Source organism: Lycium barbarum, chromosome 2, assembly GCF_019175385.1.
Source record: "Lycium barbarum isolate Lr01 chromosome 2, ASM1917538v2, whole genome shotgun sequence".
Taxonomy (NCBI): domain Eukaryota; kingdom Viridiplantae; phylum Streptophyta; class Magnoliopsida; order Solanales; family Solanaceae; genus Lycium; species Lycium barbarum.
The window spans coordinates 4,846,244-4,870,323 of record NC_083338.1 but is presented as its reverse complement, the minus strand read 5'-3'; the positions used below and the strand labels follow the sequence as shown (position 1 = coordinate 4,870,323).

The window sequence follows — 24,080 nt, the reverse complement described above, 5'->3', positions numbered from 1 at the left end:
ATGAAGTAAATACACAGAAGAAATATGTAGAGAGATATCAGATTATATTATTTCTGCTCTTTCAACATTGCATCTGTGCATCCTATTTATAGGAGCAACAGGACATGGGATATTTTGAGATATTTATAACTTAATGGATATCCACTATTTGAGATATTTATAACATATTTTGATTTTTTAATAATTTTTTTGAATCTTAATTTTTAATAAAGACGACAAATAAATGGATAGTTGGGACTTGGGAGTATTAATTTGCTTTATGTGCTTTACGAGAAAAATCTTTCACCCAAATCATTATATTCTTTCACCCAAATCATTATATTTTGTCGATCTCCGTCAACCCCATATAAGCAAAACTTTTATATATGTTGGTCTTCTTCTTGTCCAACTCTTATTAATTTTATTGTTCGATCTATGTTACTAGTACAATATATACTCCCAATAGTTTCTTTCTCAAAAAAAAAAAAAAAAAAAAAGCTTTTCCACACTATACTAATCCTTCCGGATCAAAAAAAGTCCACTTAACCATTTGTACACCCCTTATGAAAATATTATTTTCTAGATCAAAATAGGTAATTTGACTAAACTACCCCTAATTAAATAGGCATTGGGATTTGATCATATAACACTTAATAGGGGTAAATATGGAAAAATAAGATTAATTTTTTCTTGATTTGCTAAGTGATTTTTTTTTTGATCTAGGAAAAAAAAGGTTAAGTGAACTCTTTTTTTTTATCTGGAGGGAGTATTTGTTTTGATATACTTTTTTTTTAGTCAGTTCTAAAAAAGTTACATCTCTAAATTTAGAAACAATTTAAAGTTTTGATGATTTAAGCCACATAAATATCTCTGACTTTTCTTTTTAAATTACATTATATCACATAAATTGGGACGGAGAGACTATTAATTTGGTTATTTGTTTTTGGGAAAAGGTGCAAATATACCTCTTAATTTTGCGATTTGAAACAGATATATCTTCTGTTAAAAAGTGGTGTATATATACTTTTGCCGTTATAAAATGGTGCAAATATACTCCTGCACTTACACAAATAGTGCAAATATACCTTTTTTGCTAACGATGTTTTTTTTAAAAATCAATTAGCTTATTTTTAATTAAAAAAAGCCATATGGCTTTTAAAACTAAATCTACGAATTTTTTTAAACAAACCAGACCCGACCCATTAGAAAAAAAATTATCACGTGGCTTTCGAAAAAAATGTCTACTAAAAAACATGGACAGACTTTTTCTTAAAGCCACGTGATATTTTCTTGATTAATAAATAAACTAAATAATTTAAAAAAAAAATTTATGAGCAAAAACGATATATTTACATCATTTTGTAAAAATACAGTATATTTACACAACTTTTATACCTGGCCTTTCCCTTTGTTTTTTTTCTCTTTTACTCTTGCCTCAACTTCTTCACACACCCCCCCCCCCCCCCAACACCCCAACCCCCCTTTCTTGTTGACACATCAACTCCAATTCTACCAATACTCCCAAGACAAAATTCTTTCCTCTAAAGGGGGTTGCTTCTTTATGCAATATAATCACTACCCACAAGGCCACAACTAATTTTTCTTTATACCTTAGGTTTTTTTTTTTTTTTTTTTTTTTAAAGTTTTCTGTGTATGGTTGCTAGATTTTGTTGTTTTCCATCAACCCCATCTCAGCAAAATTTATTTAACAGGTAAAACAGATTGTTAGTACTTATTTTGGATGGTTGTTAATTAATTGTATTGTATGGTATTGGTACTTATTGTTCGATCTATGTGTCAGTATTGTATAGGTAAAATAGAAAAAAAGGGGGTAAGATCTTTGAAACCCTTCAATTATATTTCAAGAATTGTTTTTTTAAGATAATTTTATAACAGAAAGATTGAATTTTTTATTTTATTGTTTGATTTATGTTTCAGTATTATATAGGTAAAAGAGAAAAAAAGGGGTAATATATTTGAAACCCTTCAATTAGAAGCGCTTTTTAAGATAATTTTATATCAGAAAAAAAAAGAGGGTAAAATCTTTGAAACCCTTTAATTAGATAGTTGGGTTATTCAAGAATTGCATTTAAGATAATTTCATATCAGAAAGATTGCATTTTTCTTTTACTCTATTTTGCAATCTATGTGTCAGTATTGTATAGTTAAAATAGGAAAAAAAAATGGGGGGGGGGGGGGGGCGGTGTTATTAATTGCTTTTGAGATAATTTTATGTTAGAAAGATTACATTTTTTCAGGGTTGCTGAATTTTTTTCCAAAGTGTTATTTTATTGTTCAATTATGTGTCAGTATTGTATAGTTAAAATAGGAGGGTGGGGGTGGGTGGGTTTTTTGGGGGGGGGGGGGTGGTTATTAATTGATTTTGAGATAATTTTATGTTAGAAAGATTACATTTTTTCAGGGTTGCTGATTTTTTTTCCAAAGTGTTATTTTATTGTTCAATCTAGGTGTGAGTATTGTATAGGTCTTGGTCTTGGTCACTACCCAGTGTAATCCCACAATAGTGGGGTCTGGGGAGGGTAAGATGTACGCAGCCTTACCCCTACCTGGGTAGGGAGGCTGTTTCCGATTGACCTCGGCAACCCTCCTCCTTTATCCGGGCTTGGGACCGGCAATGTGAGCGAGCTCACACAGGCGGAGTTATGTGAGTATTGTATAGGTAAAATTGAAAAAAGGGGGGTAAACACTTTGAAATCCTTTAATTAGATAGTTGGGTTGTTTAAGAATTGCTAATTTCATATCAGAAAGATTGCATTTTTTCAGGGTTTCTTACCCAACTATCTTTAATTATATTGTTTGATCTATATATAAGTATTGTATAGGTAAAATCTTTGAAACCCTTTATTTAGCTAGTTTGGTTATTCAAGAATTGCTTTAAAGATAATAATTTCATATCAGAAAGATTGCATTTTTGAGGGTCTTCTAACCCAACTCACTTATATTTTGTTGTATGATCTCTGTGTCAGTATTGTATAGGTAAAATAGAAAAAAGGAGTAATATCTTTGAAGCCCTTCAATTAGATAGTTGGGTTATTTGGAATTTCCTTTAAAGATAATTTCATAGCAGAAAGATTCCATTTTTCAGGGTTGTTGAAATTTTTTCAAAGTTATGGTGTCTTCGATCTATTGCCATGTACCGAGTGAAGCAGAGACGAATCATATCCCACCATTCTACTCTCGAAAGAGATTAAAGTCTTTAGATTCGATGCCAATGGATTTAACTTCACAAGGTTCTATTGACGATGAAAATCGCGTTGATGTTGTATCTACAATGGAGTTAACTATTGGGTATGCCTGATATTTCCCAATGTCTTATTGTATATTTGCAACGAAATATGGCTAAAATTGCATTGAACTATTGGAAATAGAACAAAAATGCCCCTTAACTATTAGAAGTCAAACAAAAATACCCTCGCTGGTAGCAAACTGGCCCAGTTATGTCCCTATCCCGTTAACCGGGTAGGGATATCGAATAATTGTGTGCACCGAAGGGTGTGGTGTAGTGGTCAATGAAGTGCGTTGAGAACCATGAGGTCTCAAGTTCAAATCTAAGTAGAGACAAAAACACTAGGTGATTTCTTCCAACCTGTCTTAGTTTTGGTGGATAGAGTTACTTGGTACCTGTTGCTGGTGGGAGGGTGGCAGGTATCCGGTGGAATTAGTCGAGGTGCGCGCAGGCTGGCCCAGGCACCAATATTGTATAACTATATCCTTCAAAAATTAGACAGATAATTGGAAAGAAATCAACTTTTTTTTTGTGTGTGAACATTTATCCCACTTTATTAGGAGTAACAATTAGGTCATTATATGTTCTGAATTTTCGTGGAGAACAAAGCTCAAGAACAAAAAATGTACATCTGAAGGAGAAAGACAATATACGATAGGTGTGGTAGCCTTTTTCCGAAGTAGAGTAGCAACATAGCATCTCGGCAAAGACATAAGATTTAAGAGGGGATACATGAGACCTAGAGGTCTGTTAACAGGAAGGGGCATTATTGGGTCAGTTTGCTAACGGTGAGGGCATTTTTGTTCCATTTCTAATAGTTCAGGGATATGTTTGTACCAAAAACCAAACGGAGGACATTTTGTTATATTTCCAATAGTTCAGGGGCATTTTTGGCCCTTCCCCGTATTTGTAATATAGTTTGTATTTTTCAATTTTATGTACACACTCCACATAGTTTATACTTCATTAATTCTTATGTGTTTCCGCTTTGGTGTGATACTATCAGTTGCTTGCAAAATCTTGGTTCACCATTGTGTGTGGAGATGAGTTGCCAGTCTAATGGCAAGAGTGAGAATGTTTCATCGCCTTGTGATGTCGGTGGCAGTTCAACGAGTGACAAGAGTACTGTGGTGTACCCTCAAGCCGCACTTGCAACTGGATGGATGTATGTAAATGAACAGGGTCAAATGTGTGGTCCTTACATTAAGGAACAATTATATGAGGGTCTGTCTACTGGTTTCTTGCCAGAAGAACTTCCCGTTTATCCCATCTTAAATGGGACCATTTCGAATGCGGTGCCCTTAAAGTATTTCAATCAATTTCCTGACCATGTTGCCACTGGCTTTGCTTATTTAATGGTTTCGTCCATGGAAGTTGCCAAAGATTCAGGAGGAAATGGAGTGGAGTTGCCAACAACTTCCCCTTATTCTAGCTCGGGGGATAAACATGAAACTCATTCCATGAATCAGCAAGTGTCGACTACTGGCTTTGTCGGAACAGTTGCACCGTCTATGTCTTCGGTACTTTCTCTTTTATCTTTAAGCATTTGTGTTGTTCTGTGGTGATGCTCTGTTAATCTTGTTTCTTCAAGCTGTCATGTGTAACTTTGTCTCTCCTAGAGGTGTTACCTTTCTCCATAGAAAAAAAAAGAAAGCAAAATTGACTCTCCTAGAGGCCAAAAATTTAAGTTCTTGGTATTCACAAATTGTGACAAATGTAATTAAGGAATCTGGATGAGACCAAAAGACTTTTCCTGCATCTTTCTGTTTATGACTGTCTTTGCTTGATATTATGTGTGAAATAGGTTAACGAAGAATCGTGCTGGCTCTTTGAAGATCATGATGGGAGGAAACATGGGCCGCACTCTCTTGTGGAGCTTTATTCATGGTATCATTATGGATACATTGTGGATTCAGTGATGGTGAGTTTGTGTCAGCATTTTGCTAGATCTTCAAATTTAGTGCTGCTGTTTCTCCTAGTCTTTCTGTTGGAAGATGTTTGTTTCATTATGTTGGATGTGCCATTGGATTTTCTAAGATATAGCCTATATGTAAAAACGGTTAACCTGATTTTGATGGGTGGAATCGCTCGATATGAATGGGTTTTAGTGGAGGTAGAGAAGCTGGGAGAACTCTTTCAACTAAATATAAATATTCTTATAAGTGCATATGAATGAAATGTTTTTTTTTTTGTATAGAAGCAAGCTTGGGGAGGTGGGGGAGTAACCTGTAGGCATTGCTTGTATAGACAACCCAGGAAAAGGAGTTTTTTTTTTTTTTGTTTGTCATAATGTTGTACAGAAAGTAGGACCTTATCGGGATTCATTTCTATAGTGGTGAATTCTCAGGATATCTGTTGCACGAAGTTCTATTTCCATAGTTTATTCCATATTCCAGAAAGCGTCCTGTTCTTGTTTCTGCATGGGTTCGTAAGTTCTCGATCGTTCTTGTTGTCATTTTCTTCCTCTCGGCTTCTGTCAATTGGCCTTATTTAGCCCGTAGTCTTTATCATTTTATCTGCAGGATATTCCCACACATCTTCTGATATTCTCCAAACTTTGCCATTTTGAATCTGTCACAGTTTTCCTATGTACTTTGCTCATGTTGCTAGATTAATGGTCTTGTCATAACTTGGAAAGGTTTATCTACGAACTGTTTGTCTATTCTACGTTATATCAATTGTCCCACACTGCTCTCTTTTTGACTTGTTGCTTTTAATTTTTACTTAGTTTTCTGAACTAATTGCTTCAGTGTTAATTAGGGTATCTACTTGTTTTTTTTTTTTTTTTGGTACATTTGCTTCTCTGTGAATACCGATTATTTTATTCTCACATACAACAACAACAACAATATACCCAATATAATCCCACAAGTGGGGTCTGGGGAGGGTGGGTGTATGCAGACCTTACCCCTACCTTTGTGGATAGAGAGGTTGTTTCTAAGAGACCCTCTGCTCAAGGAAGGAAATCATTTTTCAGAAGAGTTCTGAAAGAAATGCGAGAGTCGAAAGCTATAATGAGAATGAAGAAAGAAAAGTACTGGCAGGAAAATAACCAAAGTAAAGAAACAACAGTAGTAATAAAATTGAAGAATTATTATTTTATATTTACATGGTTCTTTTTCCAATTAAATTTTCTTTTTAACTGGTTTTGTGATGGTTTTAGGATTTTGTCCTGTTTTTCCTTTGCTGCTTGTATTTAGTTGAGATTTTCCAACTCTTTCATGCAGGGTGGTACTAAACCTAATTGGTATCTGCTAATTGCTTGCTCATTCATGTTGATTTTTGCAGATTCATCATGCTGATAATAAGTTCAGTCCCTTTGCTTTGAAATCTTTAATTAGTAGTTGGACTACGGCTACCCCTGGAGCTCAATTCTTGTCTAATCCCGATGGGCATGAGACTAACGCTCTACATGATTTTGTATCCGAGATTTCTGAAGAAGTATGCTCCCAGCTTCATATGGTGATCATGAAAGCAGCCCGCAGGACTCTGCTCGATGAGATTGTTAGCCATGCAATTTCAGAGTGCATCTCCGAAAAAAAAGATCGTAAGAAAGTCACTAATCAAAAGAAAGCCACTAATCAGTCTGTCAAAATGTCATCTCCTGGTACCAGAATGGTAAATAACGTTTGAGCATGAAAAAGAAGTGAGTGGAATTGACATTTAGAATCTTGCGTGCTACTTATCATTTATGTGAACAGTCTGCAGGTTTTGGTGGCAGTAAGGCCTTAGTTTCTCCTGAGAGCAGTGCAGAAGCTTCTATTCTTCGTAACCAGAAATCTCCTGCTGCTGAAGTCCCTTTGAAGTATTCAGGAGGCGCAAAATCTGTTGGAAGCTTTGAGAACTTCTGTGATTCTTATACAGTTGTTTGCAGGAAATTATTTGACTCTTGCATGCAAAATATCTGGAATGCTGTCTTCTATGATCACGTGTCAGAGTTTTCATCTGCGTGGAGGAAGAGAAAGCGATGGTCACCTCCTTGTCTGATGGTTGAATCAAACATTCAAGCAAAGTCAGATGCTGATTGCACCTCAAAGCTTTCTATTGAAGTTGTAAGTTCTTTATGCTGAATTTTGGGGTAATTTTGCGGTGCTTGTTTATCCTGTCTTACGGACAGACCTATGACTTTGTAGTTGCAATTGGAGGAAGAATCCGTCCCTCCAGGGTTTGAGAAAAAGAATGTGACAGTGGATTTGCCTTCAGTTTCGTCATCAAAAGATTGCACCGTGGAGCTCTCTACTGAAGTTGTAAGTTTTTCTATGCTGTTGTTTTTCCTGAATTTTGCAAGGCTTGTGTGTCCTGTCTTACAGACTGACCTATGACTTTGTAGTTGCAGGTGGAGCAAGAATCATTCGGCTGTGATCCTGATTTTCCCCCAGGGTTTGAGGAGAAGAATATGACAGTGGATTTGCCTTCAGTTTCGTCACCAAAAGATTGCACCGTGGAGCTGTCTACTGAAGTTGTATGTTTTTATGCTGTTATTTGTCCTGCCATATTGCAGTGGTTGTGTATCCTACCTTATAGACTAATCTATGACTTTGTAGTTGCAAGTGGAGCAAGAATCTTTCGTCTGTGATCTTGATTTCCCCCCAGGGTTTGAGGAGAAGGATGTGACAGTGGATCTGCCTTCAGTTTCGTCATCTTTTAATGATGAAAAGGGGTTGTCTGGATCCAGTCATGCAATGGACTCTGAAGCTAATGAGCGTATGCAGCTTATCTTTGAGAGTGTAATGGATGAACTCCACCTGTCTGCAAAGATGTCCTTGGAAGAGTATTTCAGTAGCCTTTTGCATGAAGAGGTGATGGGAAAAGTTGATTCCCTTAAAGATGGCGTGATAATCAAGGTGAATATTTGAACTTCCGGTGATCTGTGTAAATTTTATCCCTCTCCCCTAGAAGAGCATAGGTAGTGGAGAGATTTTATTGAAGTAATCCCTTATCTGATAATGATTCCCCTGTATAATTTGAGATGCCAATGCTTACCGAAATATAATGAACTTCAGCATCTCAAGGAACTGTTTCATTCTGCAGGTTGCTGAGGACCCAAATATTTTTAATTGCGGTGCAAGTAAAAATGAGTCTTCTGATGCCATTTCGGTGTCAGACAACTTACCTTGTGTAGATATTGAGAGTACTTCACCGCCTGTAAAATCATCGCACCAGAACAATATTGATACATACGTGCCTCCTGCGTCAGATTGGTTTTCAAGTGCATTTCAGAAGTCAGCCAGTTTAGATAATACATCCATTGATGAAATGACTGATGAGCTGCAACCACCTGAATGCGAAGCTGTTCCTGTGCAAACTTCTAAAGTTCGGCTTGCTAGGTCTGACAATAATATTTTGAGAATAATATGGTATGCTACCCTGTCAAATTGCCGGCAGAAGGTACATGAGAAAGCACTGAGAGAGTTGAAAAGTTTTCTTATTGATGACTTGATTAGAAATTTCTTGACAACTTGGTCTTCTGCAAGGAGATGTAGTAAACCAGAGGATTCTCGGGTAAGTGTAAATGTTGGTTTTCTTAACTCTGTAGTTCAAAGAGTTAGTTCTTTTTCTCATTTCACTGAGTTAACTTTTTTTCCTTAATTCAGAGTTAATTTTTTCCCTCGATTTAGAGATTAAGTTTCCTCAGTCTAAAGGGTTAAGCTCTGCTGAATGCTACTTCTGCTTTGTCAGGTTACAAGAAGCAAAGCGGATGATGAGAAACGTGATAAATCTCCTGTTGCATTAAGCAAAAGCGTGGATGGCTTTCCTAAGGTACCTACAGCCGCGGGGAAATATACATATTACCGGAAGAAAAAGTTGGTCAAAAGAAAGTCAGGCTCTTCATTGCAGCCTCCCCCTGATGGAGATGTTGGCTTCCAAAAGCGATCTATTAACAAGTCAAGGAAAAAAGATCTCTTGGGAGAGGTAACAGAGAGCGCTAAAGGTGACAATGCAACTTCAAGTGATAAGGAAATTGGGCCAAAAGATTGTTGCAGAGAGTTGGTCACTGATGCCTCTTTAGTTTTTCCTCCATCATCGGTTATTAATTGTAACACTATCTCGGAAGACGTAGTTGCTTCTGTCTCCAAAGGTATTTCAAGTTTCCTGAGTTAGTTTTCTCAAATGTTGCCAGAATAGACATTATAATTATTGGACGTGTTTATCATACTGTACTAAATTATGCAGTGGGGAGAAGTAACGCAAGCCGCAAAAAAATGAAGGCCACTTTTATCGCTGAGGTCTCCGGTGATAATGGAAGGGTTGATGGAGACGTTGGCTTAAAAAAGAGATCTATTAACAAGTCAAGGAAACAAGATCTCTTGGGGGAGGCAACGGGGAGCACTAAAGGTGACAATGCAGCTTTAAGTGGTAAGGAAATTGGGCCGAAAGATTGTCGCAGAGAGTTGCTCACTAATGCTTCTTTAGTTGTTCCTCCATCATCGGCTATTAAATGTAACACTATATCAGAGAAAGTTGCATCTGTTTCCGAAAGTATTTCATTTTCCTGAGTGAATTTTCTCAAATTTTACGAGAATGGACATTATATTATTTATCATGTTTATCTTACTTTAGTAAATTTTGCAGCGAGGAGAAGTAGTTCAAGCCGCAAAAAACTGAAGGCTGCTTTTGTCGCTGAGGTCTCCAGTGGTAACAGAAAGGTTGAAGAAGACATCAGCTTCAAAAAGAGATCTATTAACAAGTCAAGGAAACAAGATCTCTTTGGGGAGGCAACAAAAAGCATTAAAGGTGACAACGCAACTACAAGTGGTAAGGAAATTGGGCCGAAAGATTTTCGCAGAGAGTTGTTCAGTAATGCCTCTTCAATTGTTCCGCCATCATTGGTTATTAATTGTGACACTATCTCAGAGAAAGTTGCATCTGTTTCCAAAGGTATTTCCGTTTCCCTGAGTTAGTTTTCTCAAATGTTACCAGAATGGACATTATATTATTGATCATGTTTATCATACTGTATGTACTAAATTATGCAGCAGGGAGAAGTCATGCAAGCCGCAAAAAACTGAAGCCCACTTTTGCCGCTGAGGTCTCCAGTAGTAGTGGAAAGGTTGATGGAGACGGCTTCAAAAAGAGATCTATTAACAAGTCAAGGAAAAAAGACCTCTCGGGAGAGGCAACGGAGAGCGCTAAAGGTGACAATGCAGCTTCAAGTGATAAGGAAATTGGTCCAAAAGATTGTCGCAGAGAGTTGGTCACTAATGCCTCTTTAGTTGTTTCTCCATCATCGGTTATTAATTGTAACACTAGCTCGGAGGAAGTTGCATCTGTCTCCCAAGGTATTTCAGTTTGCCTGAGTTAGTTTTCTCAAATGTTACCAAAATGGACATTATATTAATTAGTCATGTTTATCATACTGTACTAAATTATGCAGCAGGGAGAAGTAAAGCAAGCCACAATAAACTGAAGGCTCCTTTTATTGCCGAGGACTCCAGTGGTAATAGAATGGTAGCTGAGGCTGTGAACAGCGAATTGGGCACTCAAGAAATGCAACCAACTGCTTGTTCGAAAAAGACTCCCAAATGTTAGTGTTTATATTTCATCTAAATTGGGCTTTATCTTCCCTTTTTCTAGTGTTATCAGTGTCCACATGATCTCTCATGTTTATTGCCTCTTTAATATGTGTCTTGGTTGGGCTACTGAAGCAGCGGCCAAATTACCGAAGTTGAAAAAGAGAAAAATAGAGAATAATCTGACAGCCTCTGGGTCAAGTAAAATTCAGAGACTATCAAGTGGTGCTGGCAACCAAGCTGCAACAGAGGTGGTTATTCTAGAGAAAAATCAGAAGGGTAAATCCCGGATAGCAAAACATTGTCCACATTCAGTTGGCTGTGCTCGATCTTCAATCAATGGTTGGGAATGGCGTAAGTGGTCGATGAGGGCAAGTCCTGCCGAAAGGGCTCGTGTTAGGGGAAATAAGATCGTTCATATTCAATCTGTTAGTTCAGATACTACTGGTTCTCAAATGTTTAATGTTAAGGGAATTTCTGCAAGAACAAACAGGGTTAAGTTGCGGAACCTCCTTGCTGCTGCCGAGGGTGCTGATCTCTTGAAAGCTACTCAATTGAAGGTAACATGAGAATTTGCCTGTATATGTGTGTGTGTGTGTGTGTGTATTTTTATGGTTTTATACAAGTTACATATTCATCTACGTCTTTCTTAGGCGAGGAAGAAGCGCCTACGCTTCCAACAAAGTAAGATACATGCTTGGGGTCTCGTTGCCCTTGAGCCTATCGACGCTGAAGACTTTGTCATTGAATATGTTGGAGAGCTTATACGTCGTCGTGTAAGAGCATTGTTTCCAAACCTGAAGTACATTCTGGTGTCTTAGTTTTGTTTAATCTGTGTACAAGTAATTTTGTTTGATTGTCTGAAACACTGGTATCAAGTGTTCATTATTCGAAATCTTACTCTCCTTTTTGAGATTCTCAGGTATCTGACATACGAGAGCACTATTATGAAAAGATTGGAATTGGGAGCAGTTACCTTTTCAGACTGGATGATGATTATGTGGTGAGAAAGTTTCTTTGAGAATTCAATTTCTTGTAGAATTTACTTGATGATGTAGATTCCTCTGATGGTTTTATTTTAGATAGAATTGTTTTAAATATAAATACAGGAAAGGAGAGATACAATGGTTAGGATAAGATGTCTTCCAACCCGAAGCCAGTTAAAACCAAAATAAAGTAGAAATTCTATTCTAGCTGTTCTTTGTCGGTCTATATCTATCCAAAGTCTGCTACAAAGGTTAGGATAAGATGCCTTCCAACCCGAAGCCAGTTAAAACCAAAATAAAGTAGAAATTCTATTCTAGCTGTTCTTTGTCGGTCTATATCTATCCAAAGGCTGCTTGTAGGAAGCTCATGGATAAGTCATTCCATATACTCCTGACAAAATCTCATTGCAGTAGAGCAATGCAAAAATAGATGATTAGATCCTTTCAGTTTTGATGCTAGGATAAACAGCTTCTTGGCTTTTGTGCCTGTAAGAGATTCAGGTAGTTTTTTTTTTTTTTTTTTTTTTTTGATGACATGGGAACCCGCAGCCGCTACCCTTCGGGTGCGCACAGGATAAACCCAGCTCCTGGCGAACCACACAGGAGAGGTAACCCGCACTAGGCAAGTACCGTGCGATGAGCTTGACCTAGAAGGCAAATCCCCTGCTGTCGTAGGCAGGGGGTTTCGAACTTGAGACCTCCATTATGAAAGCCCCATGCTCAACCAACTAAGCCACCCTTGCGGGTAGAGACTCAGGTAAGTATTCTGACAACCAAAGACCACATTGAAGGTCCAATGTTTCTTTGGCGATATCTAATGACTAATGGTTAATGTCCTAAATAGATTGGATGTGAGCTCTATTCCATGGTTAATACTCTAAAGAGATTTGGAATACTTATCCTTTATGCATATTCTGGATCTTATGGCTGGAGAGGAATAGAGCTTGTTTTGAAGGACAAAGAGATCATCTTTCTAGAATTAAGAACAAATGTTTACAGAATCTTTTCTTATGGTGTAAGGGTAGTCTTATTGGTAGCACAAATGAGTATATAGAGGTTTTGGATTTGCTAGGGGGAAGACAGTAGATGTGAGATCTTTGTTTTGATCTGCTCTCCTTTGTTTTTGTACTTCTTGTACCATCTTGGTACTTTCTATAAATATAACTTTACCGTTTCAAAATCAAAAAAAAAAAAAAAAGAGCTTAGTTTTAAATAGGTTGTAATTTAAGGATTTAGGTTTTTTATGTGCTGATTCTGAAAGCCATTGTTTAGTGTGTTTTAGATTTAGAGAAAAGTCATCTTGGTTGGACCTCATGATTAGACTTCCTATGCCTACCTCATGATTAGACTTCCTATGCCTATCTGTTGCAGAAGGGTTCTACTTTTCGTCTTCCATATCTAACCTTTTTGGCATTTTGGACCTTAATCTCTGCTTTTGGTGGTTTTCACCCACATCTTACTCCAGGTCCAAGTGCCAAAGACTATCACAGTTCAATCACTTAACCAGTGCTGTAGAAGAATCCAGAGTTTAGGGGATGGGAAACCTCTTCTCCTGCAAAATCTGTTTTCACATTTCCTTTTGTCTTGTTTAACTATGTGAGGGTCGAAGTATTAGTTCCAATTTGATACTCTGTATTTATGTACGATGTTGGAATATATTCAAGTTTCGACACTATGTCAAAAATGTGTTAACTTTATAATGCTATAAGAATTAGTAAATATTATTACAATTATTGTTGTTGTTGTTGTTGTTATTATTATTACGAATATTAATACTAATACTAATACTAATAATAATAATAATAAATATTTGATTTTTCTATAAAAAGATATAATACTATCTTTTCTTCTTTCAATAAAATAAAATAAAATAGCATTTTATTTCTCTTTATAGAAAACTCGAAAATTTAACCTTCCATTCATGTTTTTTTTTGCCTTTACAACTTTTTTTGAATAATATTAACTGCCGGCTAAACTTTTTTTGGTCTAATATTAATCGTTGAAGAGCTACTAATGAGCATAAATTCCATCTCAAAAAAAAAAAAAAAACTAATAAGCATAAATTGATGTTTTTGATTGGAATTAATTTTGAGAGAAATGAATGTTAAAGGACTATGAAAAAGGAATTAAGGACAGTGGTAAGGTTATTTTGAGGATTTAGTGTTTTAGATCAAACTAGTTAGTCTTCAGACTAATCTTTCATTTAATGAAGCTCATTTACGACACATCAAACTAGGAGTGGGGTTGCTATTATCAATGTTACCTGATAAGTAAATTGTTACGGTTCAGGGGATCGATCGGCTACCAACATTTCATTTAATGAGGCTCATTTATAACACATCAAACTAGAACTGTGGTTGGTGTAATCAATGTTATCTAATAAGTATATTGCTATGGTTCATGAGATGGATTGAGTTTGTGGTTTGCTAAGGTTTGTCTTTTTTAGGTAATATTCGAAGTAGTTTGCTAAGATTAAGCAATACTTGGTATGGTTCATGGGATGGATTGGTCATAATAGTGAGGCCCATTCGATAAATCAAATTAGGAGTGGGTTTGGTCTTGTCATTGTTACCTTGTGAGTATATTGCTATGGTTAATCAGATGCATTGAGTTTGCGCTCTGATCAAGTTATGTTTTGTTAGGCCAAGCTCGATATGGTTTAAAAGAGATCTTAATAGATGAATCACACCTTAGGTGTCGACCTATATTGCTCGGACTCTTCAAAAATGTCGATGGGTGCAGGTGCGGCAACCTTTTACTAGTTTTGGATTGAGGCAAGACTAGTAGTAGTTGTGTAAATCATCTCTTCGGGTGAACTCAGTAACATTGACCTTTTCTTACATTTCAACTTTTATTTTTTATGTGAAAGATCATCACTAGAATGAATCACTATAATCAGGATATTAATTTTACCCTCACAATCTTAACTAAAACATTTTGCAAACCATGATTTAGTTTGTCTTGTTTCATATTAAACAAACTAGATATAGACTATAGAATTTTTAGATGAATCTAATGGTGACAAATGCAATGGCCTCTAATTAACATTAATTTAAGCTGTCTGTCAAAAATGAAGAAGAAAAGGTTAATAGCATTAATTTAAGATCCTATTTCCATATTTAGTTAATATGTACTTCCATATATAGTAGGGAATGAGAAATAATAAGCAAATAGAAACAACACCCTAAGGGGGTGGCGGGTGGCCTAGTAGTTAAAGAGGTGGAGTAACAACCAGTGATCAATGTTCAAGTCCTACCCGAGGTGCCAAGTATTGGTGGATAGAGTTACCTGATACTGAGAGGTCGCAAGTACGCAGTGGATTAGTTGAGGCGCGTTTAAATTGGACTAGAGACTACTAGAAGCATGTGAAAACATGTGCAACCACATGCTAAGTGAACACATTGGGAAATCACATGAATGTACACACAAAGAAGATTGGTATATGCGGTTTACTTTTTTAACAAGGAATAACTGAAATAGAATTGTAGTAGAACACCTAAAAATATTATTTGATAATTGAGAAATTCCAGAGGGCAAGTGGAGCACGGTTCGGAACTTGATGGATAAAAGGGTCGTCCCCTCTATCATTCTCCACTTAAATATCATGCTTTTGTCTTCCGCAGGGTTCGAACTCGTAATGTGTGCCTAATCCACATACTAAGCGCTATGCTCTTACCGCCCTAAAAGATCATGATTTCTGAAGTTAAAGATGATTTTGAGATTAGTCTGGATGCTTGTTAACTTGTAAGATTCCCTTTATTCTAGTTAGAGACTTGTATGTTCGTGTGAGGATAATGTGAGATGTCTAGAAACCCCCATCTTTCCTTAAACAAAGCTTTTTATTTTGAATTGAGATAGAGATGTATAGAGCTGAATGATTCAGATAGTTGAACACTTGATTGACAGAGTGAATTGTTAAGATCAAATGATATAATTGCTACTCATTGGAACAACGTATCTATCATTTGCGCTGGATTTAAAAACCAATTGCTACACGACCGCAAACATAAATATTAATATTTGGATTGCTAGATCTTGTATTCAATATCGCTATTGTTTGTTTCTGGAATGGTGGATGCATTCACACATTACCAGGGGTTGCCAGTGAATCGTGATAACTCCGGGTGTAATGCTAAAGCTAAAGGAATACTTCTCCAAATCATTTGCTGGGAATCAAGTCTAATTAGCCCGATGTTGAAACAATAGTCATATTGTGTTGCATATTATGAGAATTTGATAAAAGGTTGAGCAGGCATTTCTTGATAACTGGCTGTATTTTTTGAAGGTTGATGCAACAAAACGTGGTGGTATTGCCAGATTCATAAACCATTCTTGTGAGGTGATTTTCTTACTGTTGAAATTATATGAAGTGCTATAGGGTTTCAAGTCAATATTATGTTATCTGCTTGATCTTAACAAATTGTTGCAGCCGAATTGCTATACAAAAGTTATAAGTGTTGAGGGTCAGAAAAAGATCTTCATATATGCTAAGCGGCATATTGCAGCTGGTGAAGAGATAACTTACAATTACAAGTTTCCTTTGGAGGAAAAGAAGATCCCCTGTAATTGTGGTTCTAAAAGGTAAAACTTTTGTCAATGATTGAATTTTTATCTATATTTTTATTTTGTGCGTGATATAACATAAAAGGTATCGGACAGGGTAGGAAATTCATTGCTAGCTTTATCCTTTGCTTGATAGTTCTGATGGTGAAAGGCAATCTCCTTAATAAGATGGCAGTTAATGTGTATGTAATTATCTTGAATTTAGGGCATATGTATACCCTGTTATTTTGCTGGCTCAATCTGACTCCTGTGTCTAGCATTGAGCGCTTTTTGCATTTTGTCAGTTCTTAAAATTTTAGTCTCTAGTTGATAGAACTGACTGTGCTATACTTTTGCTTCTGAGTCCTTGTACTGAGCTCTGTAAATTTCTGCATCTTCTTGATGCTTTCAATGGTATCTTTTCACTTCAGAAAAAAAAATGTTATACCCTCTGATTTTTTTTCAAGTCATCTATTACTCCAGTGATGTCATAGAACTAGCTGTTATTTCAGTTTAGCTTTCTTGACTTAGTCTTGTTAAGGATCAGAAAAAGCCTTAGCTTATTTTGTTAATGTATGCATTGTCTCATCAGGTGTCGTGGCTCGATGAATTGAAATGCAAAGGAGATGCCAGATCCGATGTGTTCCGCTGCTGTATTTAGGTATTTTAATTTACTTCTGAACTTTCTTGAGTTTATTCTTTTCGCTGTGTGTTTGTTTTCCTATACCCACTCCTTTTTCTTCTTCTTAGGGGTCGTTTCTTGACTGGTGGGTTCCACGGACACCCATGCCGCAGTTTTGCAGATAGAGATTTTGTCATCATGTACATATGGTAAGCAATGGTATTGCCATTTGTCAATAGCAGCTTCTGTTTTTTTAAATGTTTCTAGAAGCAGAAACCAATTTATACCTTGTGTGGAATTATTGTTTTCTGAATATAGCCATCTTTCACTACTTGTGTTTCTTCTGCATTTTATTATTTGTCACTATTTGTACTCTATTTAAATCCTGCCCCAGCATATGTTTTTTTTGAGACTGGTAACATGTATATATATATATATATTAAACCTGCACCATGCCAGTGCAGCCATAAAAAACCACCCCACCATGCTGAGGACTACTGCTTCACAAGGAACCTATCATATCAACTAGTGATTCAGCCTCTTCTACATAGTTTTCTTTATACCAAAAGTGAAACAAAATGACACAATTCATCTTGATTTTCTGCACAGAATTGCATTTGTCTTCAAAAACTCTATTGTTCCTCTCCTTCCAAATTATCCACCAAATAACTGCTGGGACAAGTTTCCACCAACTCTTTTGTCTTACTGCTCCCCCATTATAGTTCCAGCACTTCAATAACTCACAGTTGTTCGCCGGCATAGTCCAACTTAGTCCTACCATGTTCAGGAAAAATTGCCACAATTGTATAGTGAAAGGACAATGTATATGTTGCCTCTGAATTGTAGATCATCCACTAGAAAAGTCCTCCTCCCTAGATGTAGATGATTATGCTTCTGAATTTTAGACTTTGTAGGATTAACATTAACATGAGATATGTGTATTGCCTCTAGGTTTGGAAAATATGGAGCTTCTTTATGGTCATTCTTTGTACACATCAGGGATCATACTGTAAGGAATAAAGTCGTGGAGAAGTTGGGAGAAATTCTTTTGACAAATAACAGTTGGTGTAAATGTTAAAGGACTTCACCTTTAGTCTAAAAGGCCTCCGGGCTGATCTAGCGATAAGAGTGCAACTTGTGATGCGTGAGTTAGAAGCACGTCACGAGTTCAATTGAAAGCGTGGTATTTAAGTAAAGAAGGGTGGAAGGGTGACCGAGTTTCGAATCATGCGTCACTGTCCCTCGAGAATTTCTTAGAGTATAAAAAAGGAGAAGAAACAGTTTGAGTTGCTCCTTATATGTAATTTCTTGGTACCTATTTTGACAGTCAGCTAGTGAAACCTTCATTAGTGGGTTCGAGCTCTTTAGTGGGTAGTGTGCGATAACGGTAGTGAAAGCAAATATACAGAAGCACACTAAGAAAGAATAAAGGATATGGTGAATTGAATTTTACGGATTAGAATAACACAAACTTAAGTATTTGAACAAACTTGAATCCTTGTTAGAGAAACGATCATTCAAACCCAAAGAAATCACAACAAAATTGAAGAAAGAATCAAATAGAGAATATAATTAGTAATTCTACAAATATGAAAGAACTTACTAAACGATATTCCAAACAAGGTTTAATACAAAGGAAAATAGATAAAATCAATCCAGAGAAAAAAGAAATAGGAGGGGAAGAGACGAACTCATATAATAAATCTTATCCTAAAGATTCAAAGCTAAATCTTTCTAACTAATGAGATGATTACAAATATGTCAAAAAGACCGAAAAATCCTTAAAATAAAAGTTCTAGGACGGATGGAGACATCTATGTTGCTTGGATCCTCCAAAAATGTCGCCACACCCATGTCAGATCCTCCAAAAAAGAACAACTTTGGAAGATCCTACACACACCCGATCAAATTTTTGAAGGGTCCGAGCAACATAGAGTGGAACTATCCGCGCTAACTGCACTCAACCTCAAATTAAGTCAAACTTCAATTTTTGTTCCTTTCGCCTCTCCAATGACTCCATGTCATCTTCCGATATCGTCGCAATCACCAATAAAATATTTAAAGATATTTCCAAGTCTTCAAGCTCATCTTCCACTCGCACTCCGTTGGACACTATCATTAGGCTAGTTGTTGGTGTTGCCATCTAAGAGACAGAACTTGCCCAATATGAGTCTCTCTTATGCGACTTGGAAAGAGGTTACTATAGCCAATGGAGTGGGCCATTCCATTTAGAGAGAAATCACAGGGGCTTCCTTAGATACATACTTCATCCGTCCCAATTTTTGTGAAGGTGTTCGACTGGGCGACATATGATATTTGTGGTCTAAAATAAGCCGTAAATATTTGTGTGGCCTTTAATCATCTCATTAAGAGTAAAATGGGAAGTGTAAAGTTAAATTGTTACTAACCCTCAGGGGTTGGCTTGGTGGCAATTGACTTGAGCCTTGGGGTGCTCCCTTTCAAGGTCTCAAGTTCGAAACCCACTGGGTGCAAACAATTTCTGAGGGCCATCGGACTGGGTAAAACCTGAATTAACCGTGGTGCACTTGCGGGAAACTCCTTGCCGAGGGCCTGTGCACCCCCGGGATTAGTCGGGGCTCTAAGAGACCCGGACACCCGGTGCTTAATCAAAAAAAAAAAAGTTAAATTGTTACTAAATATGAAAATGTGTCATTCTTTTTGGGACTGACTAAAACAGAAAGAGTGTCACATAAATTGGGATAGAGGGAGTATATGTGTGGGTGTGCGCGTGTGCCTGTGTATTGCCGGTTTTGGGTGTTCCAATTGTATATTTTTTTGTGTGTCAGTCTCTCTCTGCTCTCTCCCTCTCTCGCTCCTGCATTGTTGAGGCAATTGATTTGGTTACATTCACCTTTACTTTTAGCAATATGATAAAGCAATTATCTACTTGAACTGCTTTTCCAATGTTGCTTTTGTTTGAAGGTTGAGTGTAGATTGTCCGTATGAATTCAAAAAATGTAATACAATGCACCTTTAAGATAAAGGAAGAATCTATACTAATTTGAAAATGGATGTGGGAATTGCAAATTTTAGTAATAGCTTTTTAGGCCAATATGCTATGTAACTTCGTTTTGCCACTTTGATGCCATTTCAGGGTTTGCCCTTGCAACTCTTAGTCGGGCGGTATCAGATGCATACACGTACTTCCGGGTTTACACTTTCTTGTAAAAAGGACGATGAGTGTGTGCCCCTTGCATATGTTCTTGTAGATATCACAGTTGCAGATGAGTTCCTCCTCTTAAGAATTCAGAATAGGTTTTGCTTAATTATGCAATTTCAGGGCACTCTTTTGGCACTATATATCGTGTACAAACATACATTACAAGTATACCTTCACATTTCAAGTAAAATAATATACCACTTCCAATTTCACGGAATCCAAAGTACTTTTTAGTTTATATGGTTGTTATGTTCAGATGTCTTGTCTCTGTGTGTGAATGCAATTATGTATGACTTCAACATCGTGTGATTGGGCTAGTTATTGTCTTCAATCAACGGTTCCACACGCTGTGTTATTTGTGAATTTTAAGTCCTCCATAATCTTTCCATAGTGTGCTATAATCTGCTGTGTAACATGTTAAGAGAGTTTGACCCGATTTAACATCTAAAAGTGTTCCGTAAGTTTTCAAAGATTTGGTACCCTGGCTATATGTAATGTCCCTGGGGTAAAAGAGAATCTGATTTGGCTGATTTACCAATGAATGCGCTATCATGTTGTTCAAACTCTCTAAAAATGCAGACATACCAATGTGAGATCCTCCAGAAATGCTCTACTTTTGGAGGATCGGATACACACATGTTGATATTTTTTTAAAAGTCCGAGCAACTTAGGCCATGTGTATGCTCGAAATGTTAGTATGTTTTGAAGGATCCATATGAAGCACGTATTTAGAGGTATCACCAAGCAGAGGGAGAGTTAAGAGTTGACACATGGATAGAGTTGTCTAATCTACACAAGTTTTTAAAGCTTGGAACCTTTTATTTATTTATTTAATCAGTACTTTTTTTTTAAGCTAGAAACTTGAGAATCACGTGTAAGCTCAAGTTGCTAAATCTAAGTAGTATTTGCTTAAGAGTATAACCATTTTTTGGTCATGGGTTAAAAATTCTTTGTACTTGCATTATGGCAAATAAACGTTTTTTTTAGGTTCACTGTAAGTGGACACAGATGTTGTGGAGCATATTTTGTGTTGTTCTTGTTCTTTCATTAGACAGGACGTAATATCAATCCTCTAATTATTATTGACGCAGGAACAATCAGGGTATAGCATGTCCATTCAAATTTTGCTAGATGATGATGATGTGGGTCGAGTGACATCTTTCGGGTACGCGTCTTTTATCCTTTTACTTCTTGTTCCACCTTTCACTCCAAATTGCTATCTAATTAGGACAAACGAACGCACCAAAACAACATTGGTTTCTTGCAAATTTGGATAAACACGAGTAATTGCAATAATGGTTTGAACATTTCCTTAGAAATCTCCAAGGGAAATCAAATGTGGCACCTCTCCATCGATGTTAATGTATTATATCATAGTTTAGTGGAGCTCGGGAACTAAAAAAAGGCGGGGTGAATGAGCGAGCAATCGTGAGTTTTTAGAGTCAAGTAAGGGATTGGGTTGAGAGGGTCATAGCCCTGCTATATACTTAGCTAATGACCGTATACAAACCGTATACATCTATCTTCCAAAATACGACTTAAAAGCGACTTAAAATTCAATACATCTCTTTTGGATTCATACTCAAGTCCAATACTTTTTATCAGACGTTACATTTATCCAATACATTTTGTAGCAACATTTTTCAAACGTATCAAGCAAATTATTCCTTGAGCAAGGAACAGTATACAGCTTGGTTACTTGTTGAAAATTGGATAATAAAACACAAAGAAATAAACAAAAGAAGGAAAGAAAAAAGACAACAAAGGTGACAATCATGTATAGTAAGTCCTTTCTGGACAACGTTATTTTTAATCAAACTAGATTCCCCATCTAAAAGGAGAAAAACTCGTAAAAAAAAAAAAAAAAAAAAAAAAAGGAGAATGGTTTTCTCATTGCCAATTTAAGATGCAAGTTAAAAAAATAAAAAAAAAGGTTTTGATTATCAATAAAAGCAGCAGCTGCCTATTGGCCTATTAGTTTTTTTTTTTAAAAAGTCTCTGTATACTTAAGCTTTTGGCTTCTACCAATCTTTTCTCAAAAAGGGTGAAAGGCTGGCCAATGGCAGGGTGTTATAGATCATAAATAATCAAAATAGATGTAAAAGCTAGAGGGTAAGCCACCATGGTATAGTTCAAGTGGCAAAAGTTGAGGGACTTGTGACCTGCGAACTCCGTAATATTTAAGTGGAGGAGGTAGACGGATGAACTTATTATCCCCAAGTTTCGAAGGCTACCGCTGGTTCTAAGGGTCAGCTCCAAAAGTATTTTTCGATTACTATAAAAAAAACTAGAGGTTAATACAACGACAACAAGAACATACCCACTATATTTCCACAAGTAGGGTGTGGGGAGGGTGGGTGTATAGAGAACTTACCCCTACCTTTGTGGGATGGAGACGCCATTTCCAATGGGCTCTCAAGAAAATCGTTTTTTGAACAAACGGCTAGAGGTTAATTTAACCCATCAACGCTAAGGTTCATCGAGGCATGTTCGGTGCTATTAAGAGCCATCGGTTGGTCGTTTAAAGCAAGGAAGTGATGCAAAAGAAGGGGTTGTAGTTTAATGCACAAAGTGATTGATGCGTGAAGCATTGGATTTCTTTGAATCAACTTTGAGGAGTTTGGAATTAATATCAACGTTATTGTTTATTTTGAGGTTGAAATTTGTTTTACTAATTACAATTTCATTATGATTGTAAGCTGTAACACTAGATTTATATGTTTTGCTATTCCTTAATTGTGTAAATTGTGCATTTTACTTTAAAGAATCATGTGCTATACTTCTTGCTTTTCCCCTTAGGTCCATGGACCTTGGTGCTCCTTTGTACTTTTTATTCTTTTAAAAATATTGGCCATGTTCAACAATGACTAGACACAGTCCACTGATATAAACTTAGATGTGTTCGGATCTTTAAAATCTTATCATCGAAGTTAATATTTGTTGAAATTCTAGTGTGCATCCGGCAAACATAACCAATTGCCATTTTGTATATACTTATAACGTTCGTATCGTGGCTGGTTTGCTGTTTTTTTTTTTTTTTTTAATAAAAAAAAACCCCTCCCCACGAGCTGCCCGCTTTGCTTCCTTGGTGACTCGATTTCGCAACCTTAGGTTTGATTCTCTTTATAGGCTGTGTCCACATTTGATTAAAAATGTTATTTGCTCATGGATGAATGCATTGGGGAGCACCCGAAAAGATAGAAAAAATCAAATAAAATTATCTGGTATTCTGATATATGTTCAAATTTGTTGAGATACACTGTGACAACGATTTATTCACATTCATGCGATGGTGCGAATTCTAAGTTACAGCACGTAAATGCAATAATTTTCCTAGTTATTCATATACGTACGGCACCCTAAAATCACCTTAATTGCGTCTCGGTAATCCTTATAAACGACTGAAATATTGCAAAATAGTAGGCTGAAAGACAATATGATAAAGCATCAATAGCAGAATGTTGTTTCGACAATTTCTTTGTGGGCAAGATCAACCAGATTTTTATGAACTTAAAAGTTCCTATAACCTTAGGGGCTATATATTGTCAATCGTTAGTGCTTAAAAACTAGGGAAAGGACGTCGCTGTCTCCTGAAAACAAAATAATTGCCCGCTCATACCCCTTTTATTTTTATGTTCCTAAAAATATTTACATGAAATGCCCCCAAACTTATGATACTAACATGATATATAAATATATTGAGATGGTATCATGTTCATTTATTCAAAAGACGCACTTCTCAAAAAAAACCCTCTATGATACCATCATTTTATATACATATACTATGATGGTATCGTGGATGATTGCGTCAGTCCTTCTCTTATTCTTCCATGATACCATCATAATATATAAATATACTGTGATGGTATCATGGAGGAAGGGTTTTGAGCGAGGGGGGTATTCTAGTAAATATTTTCGACCGGTTAGGTAAGAATCGAAATTAACTTAGAAGGAGGCATGAACGTGTAACTATTTTACATTTTAGGGATATTTTGCGTTGCTTTCCCTAAAA

At 36.5% G+C, this 24,080-nt stretch overlaps 1 protein-coding gene across 10 annotated transcripts; it reads left to right on the top strand.

Annotated features, from left to right (window-relative positions):
- The first annotated feature begins 1,442 nt into the window (after nucleotides 1-1,442).
- Nucleotides 1,443-22,886, top strand: LOC132625942 (histone-lysine N-methyltransferase ATXR7-like). Of its 10 annotated transcripts, none has more exons than XM_060340604.1 (23): nucleotides 1,443-1,691; nucleotides 3,086-3,288; nucleotides 4,233-4,746; nucleotides 5,031-5,147; nucleotides 6,515-6,844; nucleotides 6,928-7,278; nucleotides 7,360-7,473; nucleotides 7,557-7,688; nucleotides 7,771-8,070; nucleotides 8,258-8,728; nucleotides 8,906-9,305; nucleotides 9,401-9,706; nucleotides 9,800-10,105; nucleotides 10,204-10,506; nucleotides 10,602-10,751; nucleotides 10,873-11,297; nucleotides 11,391-11,513; nucleotides 11,660-11,740; nucleotides 16,009-16,062; nucleotides 16,153-16,304; nucleotides 16,858-16,926; nucleotides 17,016-17,096; nucleotides 21,160-22,886. In XM_060340604.1, the coding sequence occupies exons 2-21, from the start codon at nucleotides 3,110-3,112 to the stop codon at nucleotides 16,877-16,879; spliced, it is 4,830 nt and encodes a 1,609-aa protein (XP_060196587.1). In that variant the 5' UTR covers nucleotides 1,443-1,691; nucleotides 3,086-3,109; the 3' UTR covers nucleotides 16,880-16,926; nucleotides 17,016-17,096; nucleotides 21,160-22,886. The 10 variants fall into 10 exon arrangements, with proteins under 10 accessions (XP_060196587.1, XP_060196591.1, XP_060196594.1 ...); XM_060340608.1 differs by lacking the exon at nucleotides 21,160-22,886 and adding an exon at nucleotides 20,003-20,285 and having other exon boundaries at nucleotides 7,563-7,688; XM_060340611.1 differs by lacking the exon at nucleotides 21,160-22,886 and adding an exon at nucleotides 20,003-20,285 and having other exon boundaries at nucleotides 9,401-9,583.
- Nucleotides 22,887-24,080: the final 1,194 nt, after the last annotated feature.

Bases quoted from the DNA above. Each gene is read 5' to 3' on its own strand.
- LOC132625942 (XM_060340604.1), top strand. From the start codon at position 3,110: ATGGTGTCTTCGATCTATTGCCATGTACCGAGTGAAGCAGAGACGAAT. The intron at 10,507-10,601 runs GTATTTCAGTTT...TAAATTATGCAG, and splicing joins AGTTGCATCTGTCTCCCAAG to CAGGGAGAAGTAAAGCAAGC. The intron at 11,514-11,659 runs GTAAGAGCATTG...TGAGATTCTCAG, and splicing joins GAGAGCTTATACGTCGTCGT to GTATCTGACATACGAGAGCA.